General features: G+C 48.4%; 1 protein-coding gene across 2 annotated transcripts; it reads right to left on the bottom strand.

Annotated features, from left to right (window-relative positions):
- Positions 1-290: 290 nt before the first annotated feature.
- Positions 291-9,661, bottom strand: LOC133350114 (cyclin-A2-like). Of its 2 annotated transcripts, XM_061564140.1 has the most exons (9): positions 9,330-9,660; positions 8,596-8,809; positions 7,121-7,334; positions 6,060-6,214; positions 5,494-5,717; positions 4,491-4,695; positions 2,618-2,728; positions 1,434-1,561; positions 291-742 (listed from the first exon to the last, which is right to left on the bottom strand). In XM_061564140.1, exons 2-9 carry the CDS (start codon positions 8,797-8,799, stop codon positions 670-672), a joined length of 1,314 nt encoding a protein of 437 aa, XP_061420124.1. In that variant the 5' UTR covers positions 8,800-8,809; positions 9,330-9,660; the 3' UTR covers positions 291-669. The 2 variants fall into 2 exon arrangements, with proteins under 2 accessions (XP_061420124.1, XP_061420123.1); XM_061564139.1 differs by having other exon boundaries at positions 8,596-9,661.
- Positions 9,662-11,386: the final 1,725 nt, after the last annotated feature.

Genomic DNA, 11,386 nt, shown 5'->3' with positions numbered 1-11,386 from the left:
CGGTGCATGAAGCACAGTTATCTATAAAATGGTAGAGTGTTGAACTTGAGCACCATAAGCTAACCGTTCAGATGTGGTAGGACAGAGCACGCAAAGCAATCCAAAAAAAAGCGTTGGCATCAGACTCAAGAGCTCAACTCCAATGGCTTCTTGAGATCGGAAGAAAGCGCATTCTGGCAAAATGCAGGAGCGCATCTTGAAGTGCAGTGCCAGCGTTCAAGGATCAGCCAAAAAGCCGCCGTCAGGATAACCACGACCTTGTATAAAAAAATGAACGTTTCAGGCAACAATCTTCTACACTTGCATTTATTTAAAAACATGTTCCTTTTGCAATATTATTAAAAAGTGTATTAAGTGCAGCATTTTAAAGTCTAGGATAAAACTATTACACTCCAGCATACGTGAAAAAAACCGTTAAAAAAGTAACAATTTGCAAATTTGCGAGTAGATACAAGACCCCCGTAATAGTAATTGAGAGACTCGTTTCAATGGCTGTAAAATCGCGCCATCTCGCATGCTGTAGCACAAACGGCATTGGCAACGATATGCTTAACAGGAAACGGGATTGGGTACCAACCCACGAAAGTAATATAGCAAGCACGTTCTAAAGCCACAGGGAGTGCTTAAATTGGCCGCTTTCCCCATGGTCGGCAGTGCTTTGGTGGAGCATCACGACGACTCCAGAGCGCTACGCAGCCAAGGACAGTCAGATACTGGCTCCATGAGTGCCACGCTGTAGTTCCTGCAGGAGGAGGAGGTTGGCGCAACGTGGAGACGGGGCGAAGGGGGGGGGGAGATCAGGGCACACGACATTGTAAAAGCCAGACATTGGTTTTACGGTTGTGCTGCATAGCACACCATCAGGTTGAGAACTTCCACAATCGTCCAATCAAAAGGAGCTCAATGACGGTAGTCATTTGAAAAATCAGATCCGGACAGGATTTTTTCTCAATATGGAGAGCAAACCTCGTGCGATTGTGCCGTCTTAGACTCAATGGCTGCCAAAAGTAGATTCAACGGAGATTTGAAAATAAACCCAGGTGATCCAAAAACGCCATGAAGGTGGCTTTAGCCGGCAGTCGGTTCGACAAGAGCGAACGCTTTTAACATTGCCGAGATCCAGCTGCCAGCACGTAGGAGAATGGTCAGAGCAACTCAAACACTGAGTTTTACAGTTGTGGTCAATATAGCAGTGCGTGCACATTTTTGTTGTAGCCGTTTGTTAGGTTTTGCAGCTACTCTACACGCCCCGGTCTGGCTTTGGTAAAACAAATTCCTGTGGCGTTAGAAGCTATTGTTTGAAAATAATTTAAATTCAAATTATTTGCAAACAAAAAGTGGAATAGAGTAGTATTTGTACCGTACGGAGAAAAAAAAAACACGTTTGTAGTCGTGACAAACAAATGTACCCAATGACGTCATAGGCTACATACCTGGGGCTCTGGTAAGTCTTGAAGGCGCTGTGCTGCTCCTGCTTGCCTGTGTGCGTGATGTGAAGGGCAGACACACAGGGCTGCAGAATCTCAAAACTATACCCCGTCAGTTCCTCCAACGCCAGCGGCTGAAGGCCATGGGGGTGGGGGGGGGGAAGAAGCAAGAGATTTGGTTTAGTGTTGTACATACAAATGGCACCAAAAAAAATCGCCAAAGAACCAGACAAGCTGCCAAATGGTGCAACTGGAAACAGCAATTGCGCTGCAGTTTAATGTGCGTTTCCAGCCAATTCGTATTTATGCATGGAGAACTCGCGTATGCAAAGGGGGTACCACACACGTGCTAGCCTGTACAGGAGACGAGAGATTATGAAAGTCTACCGCTGCCACATCCACCAGAAAAGTCGGTTTCTTACGAGGCAAGCCATCGAACTCCATCTACCACCAGCGCTGGATTACATGCCACGTGCATATAGCCGCTGCCTAGATAGGTGGGCGGCCAAAGTGGAAGGAGCAGTGAAATTTGAGCACAGCTTAAGTTAACTCGTTGTCAGGTCAGGGGGGGGGGGTCTCACTGCTCGCCCATGACATCCCACCACATGCTGGAGTTAGTCATTTTAAAAGTCGCACCCTCTCCCTTACACTGTGCGGTGCAAATGTCAGACATCCTGCTAAAGTGCAATACAAAACGGATGTACATCCAGCACTTCACCTGTGCCGTTTGCTGGCATTAAAAGCCTGAAATTGGAGATATTTAAAATTGTATTGCAAGGAAGTCCCTGGGTTATGAGATTTGAAGCCTTTGTCAATCATGAGCGTCTTCAAAAAAATGGCCCTTCTCTACAGCTGCACCGATGTGATAAAGTGGAATATTGGTGTGCAGTCACGGGACCACGACAGGTTACATGACGAACCCACTTTTAAAATCATGGATGGTTGCCCAGATGTAAAAAGCAGCCAACCATACCAGCACAATACAAAGGGATTTTTTGGGTGGTACGAAATTGGTGACGCAAGAGATTAAAGTTGCACATGGTTCAGTCACTAGGAAAACACCGATGCTTGATATTGCAAAACATGAGTAGTGATGGGCAAAGTTACACTTGGGGACTCGAGCCAGATTTGTCAAGTCCCCAGGCAAGAGCGCACAGAGGGAAGGAAGAGGGCTACACAGCAGTACTTGCCCACTTATGTCCGCTGATCAAGCTCGCCAGACCAAGCGCAGCTGCCGAGAGGATGGACGGGACCATGGGGAGGTAGCGCTGTCCATCGAGCAGGCTCAGCTCACCAAGGTACTGCGTGCACACGCACGACCCCGCACAGAAATGTCACGTCTAAAAAGATCGGATGCTCACAAGTCTGAATCCCAAGTCAAGAGGCCGTTCTGTTAGGTGGAGTGACAGTCACGAAATGGATGGAACCAGTCTGAGCAGATTGAGCGAGTGAAGTTTGCACACCTGGTGGATTACGAAAATGCTTGCAAATTAGAAATACAAAATAGTCTGATAAGACATTCCTTTTTCTGGCAAAAACAGGTGACGATTTTAAACAAACTGAAACATTTTATAAGGAACCATGTCTGCATTAACCACAAGGCTTGTTGTCAGAATGTAAACTAAAAACTGATCATATATGTACCGTCCTTGAAACGGACAGTTTTCTTTGAGCTTCGTTTCAAGCAGTGTTACATCAGAGGACGCCAAAAGGCGTACAAGCTCAAAGGCAATGCACTAGAGTAATGAGAGCGCGGGGAAAGCATTTACATCTACATATAGATGCACCGTTTGAGACGAGGCTCAAAAGCCGTCTCGTGGACCAATCAGTTAAGGACAGTGCATATTCGTTTTATTTGTATTCTGACCACAAGCATTGTGGTTAATGCAGACATGATTCTTTGTAAAAGGTTTCAGTTTGGTTTTTTAAAATCTTAACACCCGTTTTGTTGCCAGAAAGGGAAAAACCTATTACTGTTACTGGCAAAGGAGGTCCCATGATGTACAATAGCTCATTTCATATTTGGGAAGCTTGAACAATTTTCTTCTCTTTCGACCAATCACATTGCCTAGTTGGAATTCAAGTAACCATTGAACTAGCTGGGAGGGGGGGGGGTCAAGCAACTAGCTGTTATTTTTCGAATTCGAGCAAACGATTTCAAGAGCTGCAATGCAAATACGATTCGTGGCCTTTAATAACGTCACAAAACGATCCTTTAAAAAAGAGCTTGCCAACCTCGTGCTATGGGCAAACCCGAATTCTCAGTAACAAAAGTAACTACATGTGCTACGGGCCCCACGCTAAATGCTTTCAAGTCATCAATCCCGGTTCAGCGATTCTGCACTTGCTCTATTACTGTAGTACTATACCACCTTCAACTTTTACGAACGACTGGGTGTTTACAGTTGGCGATTTGTCGTATTATCTGGGCTGTATAGCAAATGAAAAAAATACAATTACTTTACAAGTTAAATATTTGTGCGTTTTAATATTTGTTTTTTTCCTCTCCTTGGTTCTTTCGGTAAAACCACGTAGAATGGAAATAATAAATAATAAAAATAAAACTATAAAACGATTCTCACGATGTTTCGGCCACAACGCAAGCAGCCGTCCTCGTGTGGAGCACAGGTCTGTCGAGAAGACAGCGTCTGAATGTGTTTTATTCAGGGCCCCTTTATACTGGTAGGAACGAAGTGGACCAGACCACCAATATATGAATGTGTCCGTCCGTGGGAAGGGTGGTGTTGGAAATGAAAGACTACGAGTCTTTAAATCTCACAGCGTTTCTTGTCAAAACAAACACTTTTAATTAACGTTACACTAGAATACAGTAATTTTTTCTTTAACTCCTCTATACCTGGTCGATATCTCTGTACCGGTACTAAGTATTATTCCTACCAGCCCACCCCGCAGGGTGCTGTTAACATATGCTACAGGCCCCACACTTGGCTTAATCCGGCACTGGGGGCACAACATCGCAGCACCGCAAGATAGCAACAGCTGGGGGGGGGGGCGTAAAAGGACTTTCGCATCGCACTTGGCTTGTACTACACCCAGCTTTACCATGGCGAGGCTGACGACTTGATCGGGCGTGGACAGGCACTGGGCGTAGAACCTCAGGAACTGGGTGAAGGTCGGCGCGGCCAGGTCGAAGCAGAGAATGCGAAGCAGCAGCTGCTCCATACGCAGCACCTGCCGCACGCTGTACGTGTCGGCTGTCGTGTAGGCGAAGTCGTGCACGTCTGGGGGGTAGATCTCCTCGTATTTGCTGGGGTGAGGGGGGGCACACGAGGCACGCGGTACAATGGCAGCCACAGAGCAATGTTAGGGTTAAATACGTTCCTTCCGAGTGGGCAGGTAGGAACTTTGACAGCGCATTCGTGCACGACAGATAAATAATCCCTGGTGGGCAGTGGGGAACCGTTCCCATGGGCGAGGACCGATACACCAGTTCGCTTGGGTCTAGTAGGTCGTGGCTGGTTGATCAATTTGGTTTTAGTCGCTTATTTATGGCGAGTTGGCGTATGCCTAACTTCTCACCGTACGTAGCCCAACCTGTTAAAATCGGGGGGGGGGGGGTGCAAGGGCAAGTCCAAACTAAATTTAAAACAAGTAAACCCGTAAAAACAAAGTTTTTCACTATAAATCCTTTATATGCGTGGCGGCTAGAGTCCTCTCGTCCTCTGGCTTGAGATGGCTGCCACCTATGGGTCAGATGATTGTCTGCCACCATCAAGCAATTGGTAATTAAATATTTAAATTTGTTTTCCCTAAACAGTGTAAAATTTTTGATTTTTTCTCACGAAAATTAATTATCACACACAACGAGTATGTGTGGAAAATGTCAGCTCGATTGGATCACGGGAAATGGGTTAAAAAACGACCGAAAGATTTGCACGGTCCTAAGCAAGCGAACTTAATATAAAGGATTTAAAAAACCCACAATTCAGGTGTCACCGTACTTTGAAGTGCAATCTCCCCCTCCCCCAACATAATTAACACCCCCCCCCACCAGCACCGTCACTGCTGGTGGGAGGCGGGGGGGGTTGGGGGGGGCAGCACTCACGCGGCCACGTAGAGAGCCGCAGCCCCCAGCAGCTGCAGCTTGTCGCGAGTGACGGACATGCGCGAGAGGAAGCGGTCGCTGTAGCCGACGGCAAGGTGCAGCGTCTCCCTCTGCAGGCCGTACTGGGTCACCACCTCGGAGAGCCAGTCCACCAGCACGGCGCGCATCGCATGTGACACGTCCTGCTGCCGGCTCATGTAGTTCGCCCGGGGCCGGTAGCGAGCCTGCGCGCGGGGGTGGGGGGGGGGGTCACGCGTTCACACGAGGAAATGAAAGTATGCCCCGGCAGAAGTCGCGTGTTCGGGAGATAGAGCATCAATGGGTTCATAAAGGTAATTTATGGAGAGGCTGAATTGCGGCTTTAATAAACCACCACCTTCTGGCAACCTTATATCCTTGCCCGATTTCTAAAAAAACTTTAGCCACGAACGCTGGATCACCACAACAGCCGACTCCAGGGGTATTTTAAAAATAGGATTCTCTGCTCGTTTAAATTGTAGCGCTACCTCCGTGAAGCTCAGTCTAGAGGGAGGGGGGGGGGGGGGGGGAGAGACTGTTGTGGTTACCTCCGCTTTGCACATGTAGATGTAGATGTGGACAGAGTACTCGGACAAAACCAAGGGGTCATGGACAGTTTCCTTGTTCACCTCCACCCCGCACATGTCCTGGCAGCTACAGTTGTCACTGGTGGCCCAGGAAGAGTCCAGGATCATTGGGGAGGCTTGGGGAAGGGGGGGGGGTGCAGAGATGGAGTTGGGGTTCATGCACAGCATTGATCATTTCTTTAGCAAAAGGAACATTAATTTGTAATATATATTTTAGTCTACGACTGTAGCAAGCCTCAATTAACATTGATGAATAGCAAAAAGTCAGAACGCGTGACAAGAGGCATTAAGGCAGAGCACCATCAGGATCGTTAGAGAATGCAGTGGACAAATTAAAAAGGTGGCCAAATGTACAAATATTCGTGAACCTTGTATCAGTATGCATGAAAATAAAAATTACACACCCACAAGCCAATATTTCATTATTATGCTAATAGTGTTAGTCTAGCAGAAAACTGGCACGCGACAAACTTAATTAAGACCGGTTCAGATATAATAATGCAACTAAATTAACACTGCGTATCAATGGGTTGAGGAAACGAGTCAGTTTAGAATTGTTCGAAAATTGTGGTTAATAAACGACAATTTGAAATTGCTAGACGGCTCTTTTACAGATAACTGTGACCGAGTCATGAAAGTTTAAAGGTCTAGAAGTGAACAAATATTAGATAGCAGTACGCCACATCCTGGGGGCTTCCCCACAAGCCACCAGGTCCAACTATAAAAACAAAAAACTAGATTTTACTTGAGGCAAGGTCTACTGAGCAAACAACCATTTTTCCAGAAGCGACATTGTCGCAACTGATCAACGAAGTTGCTTGTGGGAATTTATAGTAGGCAATTACCTCAAAAACAATTCTAAAAGTGCGTAGAAAAACAAAACCACGGGGAGACCACATGCAAACTCCAAATACACCAGGCGTCAGGGTCGGGATCGAACTCACGACCTCCTGGCTACGGGGGCGTAGTTACCATCTCGCCACCGTGGTGCCCTTAACACCAGATCCCTGCCCCCAGCTCACCTGCGCTGGCGTCAAGGCTGGCGGGAAGGCTCAGTGTGGTTTGATAGACGGCGCGAAGATCCGTCGTGGGGTCGTGACCCCTCGACTCTCGCGACACATCGGCGGAGGCAGAGGGAGCCGCGATGACCTCTGCGTGCACGTCCGCCTCCTCGTAAATGACAAACGGGGCAGCTGCAGTCGTCAGGGATGGGCTGTGCTTGGGCAGTGCATAGTCCTGGACGCAGACAAGACAGCTCTAGATTAGAAGCTTTCGTGACTGCAATGATTCATATTCTTAGGGTTTTTTTTCGGTAAAGTCACGTAGGTAAAAAATTTTAATTAATAAAAGTAAAATAAAAATAAAAATTTTAGAAAGCACGACGTTTCGGAGGCAATATAGACAAGACAGCGGTTTATAAGGGACAATGTGGCTTACACAGCAGGGAGACTTGAGGTCAGCCAAGCACAAATACTCCCACCGCAAAGGGTGGACGAGCAGGCGAAATAGCCTCGAGCTCTTCCAGCAGCTGCAGGGCTGCACCTTTAGCCGATCGAAAGGTGGTCACGAGGCGTGGACTAAAAATGGGTGTGTGGCCCGTGCAGACGAATGTTAAGCATGGGTGACATGGTCAATAAGCGGATGCAGATGCAAGAATGCAGTTACCAAATGCGGAGGGGGAGGCACAAATCTTGGTCAAGGCAAAAACAAAAAAACTGGGTCAGCCGACAGTGACGATCGAATTTGCGTTTTAAAAACAAGCTACAGCTGCAATGGGTCCAATTAATTTTCCACGTAAAGGCACCCCCGAACTTAACTCTTTTTTTACAAAAGGTAACAAAAGCCATTTTTATTTGACTTGCAATATATTGCAAGTACATCAGGTCACAAGAGGTCCGTCCAATTGTGTTACTTGTAGATCATATCCTTGTTGCGCAGTTGGCCATGTATGGTGCCGAAACACGAGACCAAAAGGTGCGTCTTTTGCACCGTGTGCAATGCCGGTGCCAACCAGCGGATACGGCAAAGCAAAAACCGATTTCAACAGAACGCGGCCAAAACAAACGTGGCATCCGAGAGAGGAGAGAGTTGACCCACCGCGCGGGTGGCGAGTTAAGAGCAGCGTGCGTGAAGACGCGTGGCTACCACTACCTAGGCAAGCTCCTGCATGGTGCGACCGAGGATTTGGAACCGTTCGGTGGGTGGCGGCGGTTGTGCAGCACCCGAGGATTGGCATAGTTGGCTACGTACGGCGCGCGAGAGGTTCAGCAGACAATCTCCCCCCCCCCCCCAACCACATGGGGCCCAAACGAGGCGCGTGGCCACAATGGAGCAACGGCGAGAAAAAAAAAACACCAAAAGGTCTAAACACCAAAGCTGTAACTCCACCAATAATTAAAGGGAGGATTGGGAGACGGCGATTGGGAGGGATTGATGTATGGATGGATGGATCTCCCCCCACCCCTCCCCCCGCGCAGTACGGACACCCTCCTCTCACCTGGCTGGCGACGTCGCGTCGACGCGAGGCGACGACTCCGTTGCCGATGGATCCGAACGCCCTCCTCGTGCAACCGCCACGAGCCGTGGCCGCCGCGGTCACCTTCCCGTTGGTGGCGCCGTGCGAACTCGCCACGACGGCCACCGCCGCCTTCGGGCTGCAGTTCTCATCGTGGGCGTTCTCCGACGACGAGGCGGACGGCATGGACGCCACCCTGCGCCGAATATTCGTGGCCATGTCGAGAGAAATTTGCCAAGCGGGTAACTGCGACAGCAGTGAGTGGGAGCGCGGTAGGACCGCTTAGAAGTTGCGATGGGAGGCAAAAGCAACACCACCACCATCGAGCAACACGGAAGGTGATAGCGAAACAAATTTAGCTTGTGGGTTTGGTCGAGGTGAGTTTTGTATAAAACCGAAGCCTTCCCGCCAGCGCTTCCAGCTAGATCTTGAACCAAACCAGCGCAGTGTAGGGTTCGCCAACTTTGGGCTTTTATAACTCCCGCGTACACGAAGCCAATTCACTTACACGCGGCGTGAAAGTGGATGGAATGCCCTACCCCCCCCAAAAAACAATATCATCATCTCCAGGAGCTGCCCTGGTTTGCTAATCACGCATCACTCCATGATGCGTGCGTGCCACTTGAAGTTTTAACTATATAATCAAGCGAGTGTCATAAGTAGCACGTTTAATGAGAAGACGAGAGTGATATATGTAATATAAGTGAATGACTCACGTTCAACAACGCACTTGTACGTACGTTGAACTTATTTCGCACCGTACGTAACCAGCCGTGCCAATCAGAGGTGCCAGATCCCCCGTGTAGCCTGTAACAGACTGTTGGGGCAAGTGCTGTTAGCGAGCACCTATGAATGCCGGCACGGCACACGAGGGGGTTGGGTGACCAGCACCACGCCCGGCCGCCTTTGTCTCCCAAATGGCCCACCACATTGTAACCGTAGTCATTGTAGTGCCCACCTCGCCCCAGAATCTTAAAAGCAAATCATGTTGTGCGGGGATTATTTTAATCGATAATTCCCGGCAAGTTGCAAGCCCTTCTTGGAGTAGAGGTCATCAACGTAAGGCACTACCACTAGAGTTTTACAAAGTAAAGCCTATCCGTGATAATCGAAACAAACACAACACATTGGTCTTAATAATCAAATATTGTTACCCTATCTTGCAAGACACTAATCTTATGAATAGGTCTGTACAAAATATATTTTTCTTCATGTTACGTTATTTGTTAAGGATTCAAATACATCATTTTTTTCTGATGAATAAACACACGGAACCCAAAATGCGCGACCAGATTTGTGGATGGCTTTATTTATTGACACCGGCCACGACTTTGGGGTGCGTCTGACCTGCCAGAGGAGGGTCTTATAACTTCTAGGAATGACATGGTGCAATAAATATCATGTATGACGCAATACCAGGTTCAGATTGCATCATTCATTGTTATGCTCAAAAAGCAAGTATTGTTTTCATAGATCCAGTCAAAGATGTATTTTAGTAATTTCTTGTTAAAATTGATATCCCTTCCCTTTATAACTCACTTATCCTCTGCCATTCCCAAGTCAAAGGTCGTAAAGACTTTACCCAGAAGCATATCTTGAAAACTAGAGCCAATCCACAATTTTAAGCATCATTTTTCATTCTCGGTGACCCAGAGTGAGTAAAGTTGGACTACATTTATTTCGGAAGCATTTTTGGCTGTCGATCAGTGTAATCTGGCGAATACGGTATTACCCGTGCGTGTGTAAGGCAGGTGGCAAATGAAAGGTGATTTGTGTTGATGATGGGGATGCTTTGTGTGCTCTGCACGCGTGCTCGTGATGAGGGTTAATTTCCCCCGAGCAGTGTCTATTGTTCCGGTAATTAAAACGAACTGGCAGGACACCTTTGATGTACAACGCATTCTCTTTCACGACTCACGCGCGGGTGTTCATTCGTATAGTCATACAATCCCCGTCTCTTTCCATACAGCCTCTCATTTGAATGATTGGCCTTGGAGAAAGCGCGTGTTTTTTTAAGATTGGGGCGCCACGGTGGCGAGATGTTAACTACCTCGCCTGGTATACAGGAGGTCGTGGGTTCGATTCCGAGGGAGGGGCTGGGTGGGGAGGGTGGAGAGGGGCTGGGTGGGGAGGGTGGAGAGGGGCTGGGTGGGGAGGGTGGGGAGAGGCTGGGTGGGGAGGGTGGGGAGGGTGGGGAGGGCTGGGTGGGGAGGGTGGGGAGGGGCTGGGTGGGGAGGGTGGGGAGGGGCTGGGTGGGGAGGGGCTGGGTGGGGAAGGTGGGGAGGGGCTGGGTGGGGAGGGTGGGGAGGGGCTGGGTGGGGAGGGGTGGGGCTGGGTGGGGAGGGGCTGGTCACCCCGTGGTGCCCTTATACAACTGAACGTTTAACCTACTCACGCCGGCTTGTGCCCGCTCTCACAGTCGGCCATATTTGCGGAATACACCACGCCGCCGTTGACCCTGGCCATTGACCGAGCAACCCAACGTTCCTACCAGCTCCCTCCGCAGGAATGTTTAAAAAAAGACATACTGTATATAGCTCAGTGGGCCTTACCTGGTAAAATGAAAAATAATTTAGTTTATTACCAAAAAATCACGGTTTTCTGAGCACACGTCCAACGAGCTCAATACGCCAAATGGCCAGTAACAAACAGCACTCGTACAGTCTTAAACTGACATGTAACGAGTTTAGACGTTTCGTGATTGGAGCAATGAAGCAATAAGACCTTGAGGGGAAAAGGCGATGGAAGGAAATTACAAAGTCAAAGCAGTGAC

This window comes from Lethenteron reissneri, chromosome 32, assembly GCF_015708825.2.
Source record: "Lethenteron reissneri isolate LAM-NWPU_2019-01 chromosome 32, ASM1570882v1, whole genome shotgun sequence".
Lineage (NCBI taxonomy): Eukaryota > Metazoa > Chordata > Hyperoartia > Petromyzontiformes > Petromyzontidae > Lethenteron > Lethenteron reissneri.
The sequence above is the reverse complement of the archived record's forward strand: the minus strand, read 5'-3'. Positions and strand labels throughout refer to the sequence as shown.